This window comes from Mesoplodon bidens (genome assembly GCF_964165515.1).
Source record: "Mesoplodon bidens genome assembly, chromosome: 15".
Classification (NCBI taxonomy): Eukaryota; Metazoa; Chordata; class Mammalia; order Artiodactyla; family Ziphiidae; genus Mesoplodon; species Mesoplodon bidens.
The window spans coordinates 35,957,809-35,976,314 of NC_138171.1; the positions used below are offsets into that span (position 1 = coordinate 35,957,809).

The 18,506-nt window shown below is 55.9% G+C and overlaps 1 protein-coding gene across 1 annotated transcript in view; it reads left to right on the forward strand.

The window, feature by feature from the left end:
* COL26A1 (collagen type XXVI alpha 1 chain) overlaps positions 1-18,506 on the forward strand; it is a gene marked incomplete at its 5' end in the record, with an annotated part of 177,846 nt that overhangs the window by 146,976 nt on the left and 12,364 nt on the right. The window contains 4 exons of the mRNA XM_081257567.1: positions 8,209-8,270; positions 13,715-13,871; positions 16,382-16,480; positions 17,170-17,322. Coding sequence (XP_081113693.1) covers positions 8,209-8,270; positions 13,715-13,871; positions 16,382-16,480; positions 17,170-17,322 — 471 coding nt within the window. The remainder of the gene's footprint in view (positions 1-8,208; positions 8,271-13,714; positions 13,872-16,381; positions 16,481-17,169; positions 17,323-18,506) is intronic.

Genomic DNA, 18,506 nt, shown 5'->3' on the forward strand with positions numbered 1-18,506 from the left:
TCTTTGTGGGGGGGTCTGTCATCTTTGTGAAGTTCATCCACGTGGCTGCACGTGGTTTGCGTGTGCTTCTTACTGTGTCAATAGTCCATTTTGTGAATATTCAATTTACCCAGTTGGCCACCGATGGGAATTTGGATTATTTATAATTTTTGTTTATTATGAGCAATGCTGCTCATTCTTGCACGTGTCTTTTGGTGAAAGGATTTATTCATTTTTGTATCTAGAGATGGAATTGCTCCTACTCAGCCCTATTAGAAACTGCCACATTTTAAAAATGTGGTTATTCCATGGACTTTCCATTGATGCTCTCTTAGAGTTCCAGTGGCTCATACTCTCTCTGATACTTGCATTGTTAGTCTTTAATTTTAGCCATTCTTGTTAGTCTTTAATTTTAGCCATTCTTGTGGGTATGGTTTAATTTGCATTTCCTGATACGGCTAATGAGTTGACCCCTCCGCCTATGGCTGTGGGCCATTTGGCATCTTTTTTTTTTTAATTAATTTATTATATTTTTATTTATTTTTGGCTGCATTGGGTCTGTTGCTGCGCGTGGGCTTTCTCTAGTTGTGGTGAGCGGGGGCTACTCTTCTTTGCGGTGCGCGGGCTTCTCATCGTGGCGGCTTCTCTTGTTGCGGAGCACAACTCTAGGCACGCGGGCTTCAGTAGTTGTGGCTCGCGGGCTCTAGGACACAGGCTCAGTAGTTGTGGCGCATGGGCTTAGTTGCTCCGTGGCATGTGGGATCTTCCCGGACCAGGGCTCGAACCCGTGTCCCCTGCGTTGGCAGGCGGGCTCTTAACTACTGTGCCACAGGGAAGCCCTTTTTTAAAAAAAATTTCTTCACCATCACTAAGATGTTTTTATTTTTTTAATTTATTTTTAAAATAAATTTATTTATTTGTTTGTTTGTTTGTTTGTTTTTGGCTGCATTGGTCTTCGTTGCTGCGCGCGGGCTTTCTCTAGTCGCGGTGAGCGGGTGCTACTCTTCATTGTGACATGCGGGCTTCTCACTGCGGTGGCTTCTCTTGCTGTGGAGCATGGGCTCTAGGCGCACGGGCTTCAGTAGTTGTGGCACGCAGGCTCAGTAGTTGTGGCTTGCGGGCTCTAGAGCACAGGCTCAGTAGTTGTGGCGAGCAGGCTTAGTTGCTCCACAGCATGTGGGATCTTCCTGGACCAGGGCTCGAACCCATGTCCCCTGCATTGGCAGGTGGATCATTTGGCATCTTATTTTGTGGTTTTATGTATTCCAAGGACCTCTTCTACTCAGTGATAGGCCTCTTCATTCTCTTAATGATGTATTCTGGTGAAAAGAAATTCTTAAATTTAATGTGATCCATCTTATCAAAGTTTTCTTTAATGTTAGTGCTTTTTGTGTCCAAAGAAACCTTTGTCTATTCTGAGGTCATGAAGGTAAGTTACCTATTTTTTCTAAAACTGGTATTGTTGGAAATTCCCTGGCGATCCAGTGGTTAGGACTTGGAGCTTTCACTGCTGGGGCGTGGGTTTGATCCCTGGTCTGGGGAACTAAGGTCCTGAAAGCCATGCTGCGCTGCAAAAAAAAAAGCTGTATTGTTTTTCTTTTAACATTTAGATCTACAATCCATCTGGAATCGACTTTCATGTGTGGTGTGGGTTAGGGGTCAGATTCTTTTATTTTACTTTATTTTACTTTTCAATTTGGATGTCCAATTGACCAAGCACCATTTATTGAAAAGTCCATCCTTTCTCTCCTGTACTCATATGTGCCTTTTAAATAAACCAGGTGAATGTGTAAGTGTGGGTCTGTGCACCAATAATACAGTGTCTTAATTACTGTAGTTTTATAATAGATCTCATTTCTGGTCCTAAAAGTCTTCAACTTTTGTTCTATTTGTTCTAGATCGCCTTGGCTATTCTTGGACCTTTGCGTTTTCATATATATTTTAGAATCAACTTGCAAATTTACACACACACACACACACACAACATACACAAAGCCTTCTGAGATTTAAATGGGACTGCATTGAATTTATAGATCAAGTGGGAGAGAGTTAACATCTATAATATAAGGCCTTCCAATCCATGAACATATCTTTCCATTTATTTAGATCTTCTTTAATTTCTCTCAATGATGTATTATAGTTTTCAGTAGATTTATTCCTAGATAATTTGATGCTTTTGTGAATGATGTTATTGTCAATATATAGAAATGCGGTTGATTTTCTTTTTAATTGAAGGCAAGCTTTTTATTTTATTTATTTATTTATTTGGCTGTGCTGGGTCTTAGTTGCTGTAGGCAGGATCTTTTTAGTTGTGGCATGGGGGATCTTTAGTTGTGGCGTGCAGCATGTGGGATCTTTAGCTGCACCGTGCACCACCTAGTTCCCTGACCAGGAATCCAAACCAGACCCCCTGCACTGAGAGCGCAGAGTCTTAACTGCTGGACCACCAGGGGAGTCCTGGAGTATGGTTGATTTTTATGAGCTGTCTTTGTATTCCATCAACCTTGCTAAAATAACTTAATAATTCCCATAATTCCTCTTTAGATTTCATTGGGGCAAAGATGCTTTGGGGTGTGATCCAGCCATGGTACAAGACCCAACAATCTTGACCTCTGGGCTGGATGTGGAGGTAGAGAGGGAGGAAGACAGACTTGGCCAATTAGGTCAGCAGAGTCTTTAGGGCCATGGTGGGTGAAGAAATCACAAACGTCACCCATGTCCAGCCATGGTCCAGGCACTGTTTTCACATCACGTTGAGAGTTGCTGCCCCAGCCAGGGCACCTAGCCCAGCCCACCATGGCCTTAGGGGAATGGAAGGCCTGGGTTCTGATTCCGGCCTTTAATCGACAAGCTCTGTGACCTTGAGTGCATTGCTGAACCTCTCTGAATCTCATCATCCTCACTCATAAAGGGAGGGACACATGCCAGGGTATTTCTGCCTCTCACCCTGTAGGTGACTGATTAACATTAGTGAATTGGTTTCACTCACCAGTGTTGTTGTCCCTTTTCCCCACGGGGGGTTTCTGAACATCACTGGAAAGCTCTGCAGTCCAGGGGCTGCTGGTGTCGGGGGTGGAGGTGGCCAGCTACCACTGTGCTCTGAGCAGCTTCAGCACAGCTGGTCCTTTGGGGATTTGTGTTTCTAAAGCGATGACACCCATGCAAGGCTGCCCCTCTCCAAGAAGAAACTCAAATTACTTTTCAATAAAAACTCTTGGCAGAAGTTCTTGAAAAAATATCTGGCTTTCTCTGTGATCCGTGATATAGAAAAAGATGGAATTTAATTATTCTGTCCTGTCCATTAGCCCCACGGCTGGGCCTGGCAAGCAGCCACAGCTCCATCCAACCAGCAGGCTCCCGGCCCCTGATGGGCTTCGTTGCTCTGGCATGTGTGGAGGAGCACAGCGGGGCCCAGAGTAGGGCCCCCATCTTTGGCCTGGCCTTGTCCTTTCCACGCTTCCTTCTGGGAAGTATGTATCTAGGTATGTGTCTTAGAAAAATCCGATCTGTCTGCAAGTACCTGGACGAGTGGCTCTCTACAAGTTAACTGGAAAGGTGGCTTCCCAGGCCCAGGGAAGGGTTTTTTTTAAAATTAATTAATTAATTATTTTTGGCTGCGTTGGGTCTTTGTTGCTGTGCACGGGCTTTCTCTAGTTGCGGCGAGCGGGGGCTACTCTTCGTTGCGGTGCGCGGGCTTCTCATTGCGGTGGCTTCTCTTGTTGCACAGCACGGGCTCTAGGCATGCAGGCTTCAGTAGTTGTGGCTCACGGGCTCTAGAGTGCAGGCTCAGTAGTTGTGGCGCACGGGCTTAGTTGCTCCACGGCATGTGGGATTTTCCCAGACCAGGGCTCGAACCCGTGTCCCCTGCATTGGCAGGCGGATTCTTAGCCACTGTGCCACCAGGGAAGCCCCCCAGGGAAGGTATTTACAAAATTCCTACCAGGTCCTCGCTGCTACCCACGGAGCTAGGCTCAGAGCACCAGAAGGCACTTAAGAGCTGCAGGCAGAATTGGAAACACCAGGACTGGAAAAATCGGGAATGATCATGTCTTGGTGGCACCATCTCTGGAACTCCAGCCTGCAGCTGGCTTGTTTCCTGCCGGCTCATGAATAGATACAATTTTGTATATTTTCCACATAGCATCATAAGCACGTTTCATGTTTTCACTCAGTTAAAAATTTAAATTATATAATGTATATTAAATATATACATGGTTTTAAAAAGGCCAATAGCTCTTCAAGGCTTACCATGAGAAAGGAGAGTCCCCTGTACCCCTCTTTACCCCCAGTTTTCATTCCCTAGAGTCAGGCTTTTGGCAGGGGGGAGCTTACCTCCATAGCTCTTGTCACATTAGGGAAACAGATCACTCAAGACTGCCTTGTTCCTGTGGTGCCCTGTGTGCGCCCATGGCCAGCCTAGCTGGCCTGCCCTACCCCTGTCCCTGCAGTATCTTACCCTATTGACCTCCTTGGAAGTTTCTTCCCCTAGGAGTCTTGACTAGGGTCGAAGTTCTCCCAGGGGATTTTAGGGGTCTCTTCCAGCTGGGCCCCGTTGGGTTGGCTGCAGGTGACATCCACCCTGCGTATGCCCCGTACCTGCAGACCATTTCAGAGACCTCTCAGAGGGAGCTGGGCCTCTGGGGACAGGACCATCCAAGTGCCCTGGCTGCGCCTGTCAGGGTCTCGTGGCCCAAGCAGGAAAGGAATGGATGAGGTAAGCAGAAGCTGGAGGCACCAAGGTGGGGTGCCCTGGGAGGAGGAACAGAAAGAGAGAGGCAGAGAGGGCAGCCGGCTGGCGAGAGCAGGAGCAAAGAGACCAGGAGCCCGAGGTCCCTGGAGCTGAGCAATGTAAACCCCTTTTACAGATGGGGAAACTGAGGTGCAGAGAGAAAGAGGGCCTTGCAAGCCACACAGTGAGTTAGTGGCCTCTATAGTGCTCTCTCTACTGACCACGCCAAGCAGTCAGTTTCTCTCTCTCTTACACACACACATACACACACAGACACACACCAGTTTGCCTGGCACATCCACCCTTCTGATATATTGGCAGAGATTTCCCAACACAGGTTCTGCCGCTGTGTCCTCAAAACTAGGAAACACTCGCGGGCCTGTGTGTGCTGGGAACGTGGGAATCCTCAGAATCCCAGAGAGTTAAAGTCTGCGTCTCAGGGAGGGGGAACCGGCCCAGAGCCAGGCGGCAGGGCCTCGGCCAGTCACACAGCCAAGATTGTCCCCACCAGGCCCATCTCCGTATTTCCACCGCTCCGAGGAATAGTTAGAGAAAGTCAAATGCATAATTTAATTGCTGTCGATGACAGAATGCCAGGGGAACCATAAAACCCGCCCAGTCTCAGAGCGCCTGCCCGGGCAGGTGGCACAGGGAGGCTGAGCTGGCAGCCTCGCCCCTGCCCGCTGGCTGGACCTCTCCGCGGCTGGGGAGCTGGACCCCTCTGTGCCTGCTGGCAGCCAAGCCGCTCCCCACAGGCCAAGCAGGGTGCCCGGTGCCAGAGCAAACTAGGTCTGGGCCCAGCACACTTTCCAGAAATAGGTTTCTGGGAGAGCTCAAGGCTCACCCCTTCCTCTGCTGGCCTTCCCCCCTGCAGCGAGTCCTATTTGTTGCCTCACACCCTGGAAACGTGTTCACAGCCCCTAAATGCCTCAGGAATGTTCACTGGGCGGGGCTGGGGCTCTGATTGACACCTCACCCATGGCCATCCTGCCCTCCCCGCTTCCTGCTGGGCCCCGGGGTGGGGTGGTGCCCTCCTGTGTGTGGAGGGGACAGCTGAGGTTCAAACAGGAAAGTTCTCCAGGCCAGCCCTCCTCCAGAGTCAGCACCTGTTCCCCCATGAGATGCTCTTGGGCCTTTGCTGCGAGGGCAGGCACCCCATTCATGCTGCCCTGCCACCCGCCCATCAGGATCAGCACGGGGTCAACAAGGGGCTCACGGGCAGCCACGGTGCCTCCAGGTGGATGAAGTGATGGTTGGGGATGGGTGGCCTCGGGGGGTGAAGGGAGGGGTGGGGGATGGATGAATGGGAAGGTGGGTGGGTGGAAAGTAAGGTGGAGGGTGGAGGGTAGCGTGGGTGGAATGACAAATGGGACCCTGTTTGTTTTGATGTCTGTCTTTCCCATGAAGGGCCTCTTTCAGAGGCACGGGAATCCTGGACCATCTGTATTTAGGAGGGAGGCACTAAAAGCCTCCTGGGGCTCTTTCCATGTGTTTTGGCCTTGTTGACTGGAGGCCATTGTACAGGGGGCGCAGGGGGAAGGGGGCCTCCCTAGGTATCAGCGCCTGTGGGCCTTTCCCCTTGGGTGGGTCGCTGAGCCCAGAGAGGACCCTCGCCTTTCCCTGATCTCCAAGCCCTCCTGTGTCTGCGAGCCTGGGACTCGGCCCCTGGCTGCCTTTCACTGCAAAGTCTCCTCTGCCCATCTCTCTGCTTTGTGGTTTGTACCTTTTTCTTCTTTACCATCCCTTTCCTGGGAGGAACTAGAGAGAAACATGTGTGTTCAATTCCCCATGTTTAACCAGAAAACCGCCTCCTTTCTCGCTGATCCTTTGTGAAGTCCTGCCCCGTCCCTGAGTCAGACAACTGTATACATTCTTCTGGTTGTTTTAAAGTTTCAGTGTTTACGCCTCAGTCCTTAATCTCTTTTATGTATCGGGGTTACTGACGTGGTTTTATTGGGGGAGAAAGAGTTGTGTTCCTAAAAAAGGCTTATAAACCACTGACTGGGCCCAGCCCAGGCTAGATGGGGAGGGAGATGAGGATGAGGGGACCCCTGCCAGCCCACATAAACCCAGGTAGGGCTGGTGCCTTGTAAAGCCAGGTAGGGCTGGTGAGCAGAAAGTGGGGACTGTCAGCACCCCTGGCCTCAAGGCTGGGCGCCCCTGGGGAGGACACAGCCTGAATCACCTATTCCCATGGTCCTAAGATCCTGGTGGTCTCCTCACATCTCTCACAGAGCACTCCTTATTTAAAAATAGGGACATTTACAAGGTGGTTTGCATTCAGCGACAAAGATGGGGGACAGACAAGGCTGATGATGGGGTCCGGGGGCCTCGCTGTGGCCAAGGGGCCTCTGAACACCAAGTGGGACCTGCCGAGTTACCCTAATACCTCTCGTGTGTCTGTTTAACCAGAATGGGGTTCCTGTAGGGTCAGGCTTTGAACTGAGGGAGGAATCTAAGCATCTCTTGACTTCTAGAGCAATAAAAGCTCTTTAGAACAGCTTTGAACCATCTATTTCCTCATTAAAGAGCTCTGGGTCTCTGGGGGAGACAGACATAAATAGATGATTACAGCCCAGGGAGATGTATGCCTGGGAGGTTAACAGTTACTGGTCTCCTAATTGGCCTTCCGGCTTCCAGGCCCTCCCACTCCCACCCATGGGACACTTCCGCTGCCAGAGTGAGCTTTTAAAAATGCAAATCTGACCTTGGCTTTCACCCCCTCCAACAGCAGCCCATTGGCCTCAGGATACTGCCAAGCTCTTCCCCCCAGGCCTCCTGTGTCAGGGCCCAGCCCACTGCTCCAGCCTTGGTGGCCCGCAGGTGTGCTTGGATAGGCCAGGCTGCTGGCAGATGCTCCCCTGTTCTGTTCTCCTTGGGGCCTCAGCCCTTATTCTTCCTTCTGCTGAACCTGACCAGTCATTGTGCATCCCTCAGGCCTCACCTTAGGTGCCACTGCCTCCAGGAAGCCCTCCTGGACCACTGCCCACCCCAGATGGGCTTTGACATCCCCCATGATGCTCTTTTGCATGTTCTGTTCTTACAGCCCTTACCAGCCTGTTTCTATTTGCCTGTATCCTTCCCCAGACTGTAGTTATCAAAGTCAGGGAACGTGTCTCATTTACTATCCATTCATCAATTATCAGATATTTTTTGAGCCTCTATTTTGTGCCAGGCACTGAAATTCATGAACAAACAAAATAGACAAAGACCCCCCCCCCATACGGCACCCACAGACTGACAAGGCATCCCAGGTGCTGGCTCAGACAATTCACTGAGTAAACAGACAGTACTCTGTGCTGTGGATGCCCAGAAAGGAGGGTCAGAGGTCAGGCAGACTGCATGGAGGAGGGGGTGCTAAGGATAAGGCTCTGAAGGATGGGTAGGAGTTTTGCTAGCAACAGCTCAGAGATTTCCCTGCCTGCCTGACCAGAGGCTATCCTTCTGGCTGGGCTGCTCTGTCCCCAGGATCTACTCCACTCTCACCTCTTCTCTTTCAGAATGTATGAACTGTACCCGGCTCAGTGACATGAATGACCGGCTGACCACGCTGGAGGCCAAGGTCAGATGGGCCTGGGGAGCTGGTTGGGGAGGGGCTTGCATCAGCCCCAGGGAGCCCAGCAGGACTGAGCAGCCTAGTCCTGGGGGATGGGTGCTGTTTGGGGCTTCAGTGGCCTGGGATAACTTACCTTCTCTGGGCCGGGCCAGTCTCCTGGGGTTGGGGAAGGGAGTGGGGTGAGCAAGAAACCTGAGGGTCCCAGGTGTGAGGGATGCTGGGGAGGATGCTGGGATGAACTTCTGGTACCCGAGACTTTAGAAAAGGTCGGGTCCCCAGGCTGGCTGGCCTGATGGACATTTTCCAGGCACCTGAAACCTCCGCATGGTTTGGCAGAGCATTGGCTGACAGCCTGCTCTGGCCCAGGCCCAATACACTGGGGTGTTAAAAGTCACAGCTCTGGGGGAGGACTGGTACCGTGCCAGCTGTCCCCCACCCACTTAGCCCTCGCCCATGCCCTCCCGCCATGAGCAATTCCTCCCCTGGTCCTCCCACCCTGACACCTCCCTCTGCCTAGAGAGGCTGCACCACGACCATGGCCAAGGCCACAGCAGTGGGCTGGGGGTGGGGCTTACTCTCTGGCCCTGAGGGTGAGGGTCATGACCCTTCTGTAGACCTCAGGGGACTACAGAGTGGGGGGCCGGGCTGTCCCAGTAATTGCTCTGCCTTGGCAGGTCCCTTCCTAGCTCTGTGCCTCAGTCTGCTGCCCTGTAAAATGGAAATTGAAGGAGACATTTCCCAGCCCCTCACTGGGTCATTCTGAGGCTGGTGGACGGGGTGAGCTCAGGTGGCTCCTGGGTGGGGAGCAGGAGAGGTAGCTCGAGACGGGTGTGCAGAGAGGTGGCTGCCACTGCGTTTCTTCTGGATCCCCAGGTAGGCGGTGGGAGACTCCTGTCTCAACTCCTGTCTTATCTGGATCATCTTCCAGCTGCCCACCTTCCTGCTTTATGCCCAAGTGTCCCTGGAGACACTGGGCCCCTGGGAGCTTCGTCAGCCCGGTCAGAGGGCCCTGAGAGGCGGCAGCCTGCAGAGGGAGGGGGACACAAGCCAGGCTAGCAGCCAGGACAGCCCCGCAGCCTCAGGGGCTGTGCTGAGGTCAGGTGAGCCCGCAGGGGTCAGAGAGAACATGGAGCTGGGGTCAGGGGCTGGGGTCAGGTGGGTGAAGGCAGAACCAGGCAGGCAGACCCCAGATGGGGAGTCAGAACCCAGGCAGCTGGCATAAGAGAGCAGTAACTCTGAGGCCTGGAAACTGCAACTTCTGCTTCTTCAGATCAGAAACCTGTTTTGGCATATCAGAAGGGATGTGTTCAGTGGCAAGTAACAGAAACCTAGCCACTGGCAGCTTATTCCTTACCATTTATTGTTAGTTCAATAGGAAGTCCAGAAGTTAGTGGTCTCAGGATTGGTTTGGTGGCTCAAGAACCCAGACTCTTCACAGCCTTCCTCTCCACCTACTTAGTGAATTGGCTTTTGGTGTCATGGTCAGTGCCTCATGGTTACAAAGTGGCTGCTGCAGCTCAAGGCCTCACATCCTTATACCTTGTTCAAAGGCAGGAATTGGGGGGGAAGTAAAGCAACTCAACAGATTCATTATGTGTCGTTGGCCAGCACTGGGCTATATGCCCACCTCCTAGTTGCAAGGGAGCTGGGAAAATGAGTAATTGGCCAGTCATGATTCCTCCTCTGGGGCACACCTGCAGGCACACAGTAGGGGGTTCTGGAGCCAGGGAAGAGGAGGAGGTTGGAGGCCAGGCGACCACAAAGGACTGTTCCATTTACACTCCGCACGGTGCCCGAGTTGCCAAAGGACCCAGACCTAGGAGCTCATCTAGATTCCTGCCACCTTCTTTTCCTGGGACAGGCTGGAATGGTTGTTGGGCGATGGTGGGATGGAAGGCCAGCAGAAAAAGTTTCCTGCCTTCCTTCCTCTCCTGCCCCTCAGTTTACACTCTGACTCCAAGGACCAGACTGAGTGGGAGGCAGCCCGAGGGCATTTCCCTGAGTGAGGGTCACAGGAGCCTCGGAACTCGACTGCTTTCTAGTGCAGGAGGGCGGCGTCCTGGCCAATCAGCCAGGCCGCCATGACGTCATCAAAGCCACTGCCCTCCGAGGCTGGCCGAGGTCTGGTTTTCTTGGGCTAAGTCCCCACACCCACTGCTGCCCGCCCTGGTGTGCTCATGTCTGGCAGGAATGGGGTCAGTTTCTCTGGGAGGTTGGCCATGGCCAGGCCAGGAGGACTTGGATTCTGGTGGGGGCTGATTCTAACTTGACCGTGGCCAGGGCTGCTCTGCCCGGGTCCGTGGGCTCTGTGGGCCTTGGTGTCTGTGTGGGAAGTGCCCCAGGAGGAAGTGAGCCGGGTGTCTGGTGCAGGGGCAAGGCTGCAGGTGGCAGGTCCCCTTGGGAGTCCTGGGAGCTCTGCCACAAAAGGAGAGCTGGGCCTGACCCCAGGAGCCCAGGCTGGGTGCCCCCTCCTTGATCTTTCCAAGCTGCTCCAAACCCCCTTCTGCTCCTGGCTACTCCCTGTTAAATATTTCCATCTGGAGGTTCCCCCGAGACACTGCATCTCAACTCACCCCCCGGACTGATCACCTTCACCCCCAAACCAGCCCTCTCCTGTGCCCCTGTTTGACTGGTGGCAATCCCACCATCCCCGGAGCCAGGCCAGAAACAAGGGAGCTACTCCTGCCTTCCCCCACCCTCCTGCCCCCAAGCCCTGGGGTACCAGGTACTGACAGTTCTCCTCACCTCCATCCTCACGCCCATGGCTCTGGGTCCCACATCACGGGCACCAACAGACAAGTCTCCTTCCCCTGCTGCCCAGCTCCTCCACTTGGCCGTGGCCGGTCAGCTTCCCAGTGGACAGTCAGTAGCTGGGACAGGAACTGTAACCCTCCCTTCCTAGAGGGGGTTCCAGGGCTCAGGAGATGGGGTTCCACCCCCGAGCTGCTGTGTGACCTGAGCCAGCTGCTCCCCTTCTCTGTGCCTCCGTGAAGCTCCACTGAGGCCAAGGTTGTGGCCCGGCTGTGGGGAGGTGGGTGAGGCACCACATGGGGCCCTGGCCCCACCACCTACTTGCTGGGTGACCTTGGGCAAGTCACTTGCAGTCTCTGAGCCTCTATTTCCACCTCACCTGTGATGGGGCTGCAGTGGCCCTTCCTGCCTCATGAGCCCTTGTGAGGACCAGAAAGGAGAGGGGCTGAGAGACAGGGGCCCTGGGGGTCACCAGAGCCTCAAGGGTCAGGAACCCACCCACCCAACACAGATGGGGACCTGAGATCTGATGCAGGGGTGCCACTTTGTTCCCAAGAGTCCTCAGAGACTCTGTCACCCAGGCCCCGGAACACTGCAGAACTGGTGGGAGGGGGCGCTCAGAGGGACCCTTTCTGCACAGCCACAAAACCTCAGCCCAGCCAGGCCTGGGCGCTGGGAGGGCAGCTGTTTGTTCCCGTGACCCCCCCACCGTCCCAGCATCAACAGGACTAACCAGGTTGCCCATGTATTGAGCGTTCCCGATCTCCCGTGGCCCTGCAGGGTCAGTGTTATCACCCCCATTTTGCTGATGGGAAAACTGAGGCCCACAGAGGTCACAATGCTTGCACAAGGTCACACAGTGGTCACCTAGTAGGAGAGCAGGGATTCAAACCAGACTGGCTGGTAGTAGGGTCCCAGCCTCCCCCACCACAGGGCACTTAACCTGTGCTGGGCTCTGGAGACCCAGAGCAAGGAGGGAGCCCCCTCCCCAGGTGGTCCCTACTCCTGAGGGCAGGGCTGGTGGCATTGCTCCCACCGCCGCCCTGGCTGTGGGCACAAAATGATTGTACAGGAGCTGAGGGGACACACAGGAGGGGAGGCCCCCCTTCTGCCCAGAGGGTCAGACAGACACAGGGAGGAGGGGACAGCTCACTGGATCTCAGAATCTTCCAGGGGTCGGGGTTGTGGGCAGGGCTGGTGGAGGGCCCTGCAGGAGCTCGGGCTTGGAAGTGGGGAGGTCTTGGGCTTGAGGGGCACTGGGAGAGTTCAGGGCAGCTGGAACAGAGCAGGGTGGAAGAGACGCAGGTGAGGCCAAGGCGGAAGCCTGTGTACGAAGTGTGTGGAGATACTGGCGGTTTTTAGGGGGGTTGCTTTGCAGGAGGTCCTCACGCACTGCTGTTGATTGTGGGGACCGGGGGCTGCAGGAGAGGGAGGGGGCAGGCGGAGGTGGGGGAGGCAGAGGGCTGTCACAGAGCCTGAGGCCACAGGCAGGTGGAGGGGCACTGGAAGAGGCCTGGGGGCCCATTAGGCCCTCCGGGAAGTATGGACTCCCGTGTTGGGGCGGGCGTAGGGTGGGGTATAGGCCAGGGGGCTGGAGTTTGGATGCCTTCAGGCAGCAGCACCTGCGGAATTAGACGCCAGTGACTCTGATGGGGGGTGCCTGGGGGCCCAGCCAGGCCCACCCTCAGACCCATCCTCAGTACGCTTTCACCTCACACACTGAGTCGGAGACTCTAGCAGGACACGGGATTTGGGTTTCTAAGAGCTGGAGGGGACGTGAGACACTGAACTTCTTCCTTCCTGTCTGGCAGATCAGGACAGGAAGCTGGGATCCGTCTGATATGGCCCTGGACCCCCAGGGCCCCCTCTGCCGGGGTGGGTGGGGCTACTGTGTGCTAGCATCTGCCTACCTGCCCTGCGCAGATCCCGGGCACGCAGCGCCCCCTGCCTGCCTCTTTGGGGACAGCAGGGCCTCTCTGAGGCCTCCTGGCTCCCAGTTCACGTGAGTTAGGGAGAGTGTCCCACTGAGGCCCTGGGTTCTTTCGGTTTTTGACCCCTGCTTTCCTCCAGGGGAGAGGACAGGCTGCTTTCCAGGCTGGCCCTGAGTGACCATGGCCACTTTTGTCTCTCTGGAGCTCCTGCTAAATATCATGCATCAAGCTGGGCCCATTTATTTATTCTTTCTCCTTTTCTTTTCTTTCTTCTTTTTTTCTTTCCTTTCCTTTCCCCTTCCCTTTCTTTCCCTCTGCCCCTCCCTCCCTCCCTCCCTTCCTTCCTTCCTCCCTCCCTCCTTCCATCCATCCGTTCAGCCACAAACATTCCCTGACTTCGTTGTTTGTGCCCTGAGCCAGGCAGTGTGGGGGACAGGCGGGCCCAGTCCCTCCCTTGAGAGGAGCAGGTGAAGTGAAGGTGACCGTGGTCGTTATTCCAACAGCCACTGTCTAATCCCAGTGACAGCCGCTCTACGAGAAAAGTACGGTGACTTTGAACGTGTCCAAAGGGGACCTGCCTGAGCCCAAGGGTCAGGAGGGCTTCCTGAGATGGGAAGGGGAGGTGGGCAGGGGTGGGAGAACATTCCAGCGAGGGGACTGGTGGTCCCAAGAGCAGCGGGCAGCTGCTGGTCTCCTGGGGCACACGTTCCCATTCACATGTGTCCCTGACCTGGCCTGGGCCTGACCCTCTGCCCTTTTCCGGCCCAGGTTCTCCTTCTGGAAGCAGCAGAGCGGCCCTCGGGCCCGGACAATGACCTGCCGACCCCCCAGAGCACCCCACCACCCTGGAACGAGGATTTCCTGCCTGACGCCCTCCCTCTCGCCCACCCCGGGCCCCAAAGGAGAAGGCCCACGGGCCCAGCCGGTGAGTGAGGCCTACAGGGGAGGCATGGCCTCCCAGGGCCTGCACAAGGAGGTCATACATGCCCACGTGACATTTTGAAAAACTGAGCTAATGTTTAAAACCTGGGGGGATTTCACATAAAAACCAGGATTTCTCGCTTCTCTTAGAAAAAATGGAAGATCTGGCCATTGGGGTTGGCTGTCTCTTAATAGAAACAATTGGCTGGGACTTCCCTGGTGGTCCAGTGGTTAAGACTCCATACTTCCAATGCAAGGGGCACGGGTTTGATCCCTGGTCAGGGAACCAAGATCCCACATGCCGTGTGGTGTGGCCAAAAACATATATATAAAAAAAAAAAATTTTTAAGAGAAACAATTGGCTGCAGCTAAGCCACAGCTGCCCCTGCAGATCCCGTTCAAGCTCTGCAGTTTGCCGCAGTCCTCACCATTCCTTATTGCCTCACAGTCCAGCTATTGTCCTTACTGGCTGCCCTGCTGCCCCTTAGCATCTGCACTTAGGTCCCCAGCCCAGCTCCATCCTTGATTGGCTCTTTTTTTTTTTTTTTTTTTTGCGGTACACAGGCCTCTCACTGTTGCGGCCTCTCCCGTTGCGGAGCACAGGCTCCAGACGTGCAGGCTCAGTGGCCACGGCTCACGGGCCCAGCCGCTCCACGGCATGTGGGATCTTCCCGGACTGGGGCACGAACCCGTGTCCCCTGCATCGGCAGGCGGACTCTCAACCACTGTGCCACCAGGAAAGCCCTGATTGGTTCAATTTTACAGCAGCCCCTGCCTGCATACCACCAGGGACGGGCAGCTTACTGACTGCCCCCCTTCTGGGGGATCCTCTCTGAACTGCCCCCCTTCTGAGGGGTCTTCTCTGAGTTGGAAGACATCCACTCACCTGTTGTTTTCACCCTTCCCACCACATTTTGAAGTCAGAGGTAAAGGTTCTCTCACTTCAGTTTCTATCCATTGGTTTGGGCTCTGCTCCCTGGGACTGCAGAAAGTAATAATAACTGTAATACTGGTAGTCAGCATTGTTGAATGCCTGCCACATGCCAGGAGAAGCGCCCAGAACCTGGGCGGTGAGCTGGCACTGTCTGTGTGGCTGAACTCAAGGGTTTAAGGCTGAGATCTCGTCTGACTGGTCAGTATCCGTGCTGTGCCAGTTATTAAATATTTTTATATCACCCTAGTCTGTACAGATATCATTGCTAATCATTCCAGTAAGCTCGTAAAGCTCAGGTTACAGAGGAGAGAACTGAGGCTCAGAAAAGTGACCCCTGGGGTCACCCAGCGATCCAGGGCCATTTTGACTCAGTGATTCTCAGACCCATTGGAGCCCTTTGCAGGTGACACCTTCCCTCCTCCTGTCCCCAGGATGAGCCCCCATCTTCTTAGCACTCCTGCCCAGACTCAGCTCTGAGCACACGCTCCATCCCCTTCCCTGACTGTAGACCCCCAGCAGTGGGAGAGTTGCCTCCAGTGGCCAGTCCCAGGGCCAGGGAAGCATCAGATTTTCTGCAGTCTCTGGAGGCTGGGAGGGTGTAGGGGTGAGCTTAGGTCTGCTATGAGAGGAGGGGGCATCTCACTTTGGGCCCCCCCCGCCCCCCATACCTCTCTAGCCACTCTCCCCAAAGTCTCATTTCCAGAGGGCTGCCCCATGCTCATCTTCAGATCCTTCTTCTGGGACTGAGGAGGAAGCGGGGGCTGGGGGGAAGGGGGGCTTCTCATCCCCTGGAGGACCCAGGCCCCAACACCCCCTGGAGGGAAGGGAGGAAGCTGGGATGGGCTCCAGGTCTCCTGCGGCACCTTTCTTCTTACCGGGACGTGCAGTTCCCAAGAATGGCCACCAGGTGGAGCACAAACCCTACAAATGCTGACACCTGGGTGAGCCCTGGAATCCTCGCGAGCCGGTGGGAATCTCTCTGGAAACCGGCAGCTCCAGGGCCTCCATCAGTTCAGCAGGCATTTTTGAGCATCCTCTCCAGGCCCAGGGCTTCCAGAGGGAGAGAAGGGGCTGTCCCCAGGCCACACAGGGGGACTCTGGCCTCTCCATCTACTCTTGCCCACCCTTGGGGCCTGGAGACCCTGAAGCTGGGCAGGCATGTCCTTCAGGGCTTCCTGGGGTCTCTAAGGAGGCCTCATTGGGAAGCTCTTTGCCAGAAGCCCAGTTCCTGAGCCTGAGCAAGGAGACAGCAGGACGCGGAGAGAGGATTCTGACTCATTTACAGCCTGGCTCTGCTACCTTGAGCAAAGGGCCACACCTTTCTGAGCCTCAGTTTCCCCAACTGTCAAGTGGGGACACAAGTAGCTCTTGAGATCATAGAAGTTAATAGGAACAAAAATGGTTTGCAAGTTGTAATGACTGATGTGAGCTAATGATGGTCCCTTTGCCCATTGTGGGGAGCCCCAGGTGGGCCGGATTCCTATAGGCAGGTCTGACCGCAGCCCAGGTGGTCAAGCCTGGAGCCACGGGGGGCAGGTCAGACCACAGTGTTCTCAGGCCTCATTTCATTCTATCCCCAGGGCCCCCGGGACAAACGGGACCACCAGGGCCTGCAGGTCCCCCAGGCTCCAAAGGTGACCGGGGCCAGGCAGGAGAGAAGGGCCCAGCGGGTCCTCCTGGTAAGGACACCCCCCCACACGCCCCGACCCGACTCTATCCACTGGCGGAAGGGGGTTGGGGTTTTTCCCCTGTCTGAGCAGGCGAGGCATCCCAGACACCCCCTTTCTTGCTGGGGCTAATGACTGCCATCTTGGGGGGCTCCAGGCTCACTTCTTCCCACTGCCACCCTTACGGCAGCCTCACCCCAAGCACCTTAGGGCTCCATCTTGCCCCGGGGCTGTGGGAAGAGAGGGCTTCTGGAGTTGTGGGTGCAGGTGTCCGGGGGGGGGCTCCTGAGGGCTGGGGATTGTGCTCAGCCATGTAAACAACACCTCCAGAGACCACCCAGCTCCTCCTGGGCTCTGTCGGGGCAGGTACAGGGCTGGCCCAGGCTGGCTGCCACCCTCGGCACCCCTTCCCCAGAGCTGAGGTCCCTGGAGCAGGCAGAGGGCATCTGGCTGGAGCCCCCACTGGTTCTGTGGTCCCTGCCTCCCTCACCTCCCGTCCAGCTGCCCCGGGTCCCCTGTGCACTGGGCTGGGAAGGGGAAGTCATGTTATTAGCTCCTGGAAGAGCCCTCCAGGGTGTCCCTGGGCCTGGAGGCCATCACCGGCCCTTGCCGGCCCCGTCCCCTGCAGGGTCCGCTTCTCGTCCCTGTTACATCAGCCACGAGGCCCGGCCCTCCTGTGACTCCTCTCCTCCCCACTGCAGGCCTCTTGGGGCCACCAGGGCCCCGTGGGCTTCCTGGAGAGATGGGGCGCCCCGGCCCCCCCGGCCCCCCCGGCCCAGCAGGCAGCCCAGGCCTCCCTCCAAACGGCCCCCAAGGCGTCCTCTACTCCCTGCAGCCGCCGACAGACAAGGACAGTGAGTGTCATGCCTGCGGGGTGGGGCGGGAGGGCGGGCCTGAGCCTGTCTTCAGGGGGACCAGCCCTCCCCAGAGGACCCCATGAAGCAAGCGGACTGTCAGTGAGGGGAGCCTTGTCTCTGCCAAGTGGGAGGCGGGGTCGCCTGGGGGGGACTGACGCGGGGTGGGGCGGCAACCAGTGCTCAGCTCCTGCCCCGGGGTCTGACCCCCACGGGTCACTCCGCTCTCTGGCCTGGCCTCGGGTCATCCGTTACCCCATGTCCTCTCCCACAAATCCCCTCACTGTAGGCCACTGGACATGTGTTCATGGATCACCTACGACGTGTGGGACTCTGTTTTTACCCGCCCGCCTCGTACAGCCGTGAGCAAAACAGCCTCCTGCCTGCAGAGGCTACAGTCTAGCGCGAGAGGGCGCCTCTGAGCACACACAAGCCGCCCCAGCGCGCGGGGAGGGCGGTTCCAGGGAGGCCCCGAGGACGGGGCTGGGGGTAGGGTCGGCGGCCCACGGCGGGCATCGTTTTGGTTAAGGGCCCTGGGGAGTGGGAAGGGTTTTAAGATGCAGGATTGACTTGAAATTCTGAATGGGTGACATCCCAGGGACCGCTTTGTCAGCTGTCGGAGAAACCCAAGCCCCCTACTGCTGGTGCTTCTGCGCCCTCCGCCCCGCGGCAGCATAGCCCTCCCTTGAGCGTTAAGACCTGTGCTTATTCAGTGTCCCGCTCTGAGCCTCACTTTCCCCATCCGTAGAGGAGGGGTGGTAATACATCCTGATGGAGTTGCTCTGGGGGTGAAAAAACACAGCCCCCAGCCATGAGGGAGGGGCTCATTCCCAAGGGGACTAAGGGGCCTGGGCTGCCCTCAGTGGGTACAGGGGCAGGAGAAAGTGTTAACTCCCTGACAACCCAACCGCCTCACCCTCACGGTGGGCTCAGTGGTGCCCCCTAGTGGGGACAATGGATGATGCGTGTAAAGTGCCTTGGGAGTCTAAGGGCTCAGCAGCCGGCATCCCTGGGCCAGGAGGGCTGCAGCCTGCCCTGGCCTGGGCGCGATGCCCTGCATCTGGCACTGCCCGCTTGCCACGTCTAGTGCTGGGAGCCCTTCTCAGACAGGACCCTCCTTCCCCAGCCCTGGGGTCCCCGAGGGAGTGCAGCTTTCCTGGAAGACCCAGGTGTGAATGTTTGGG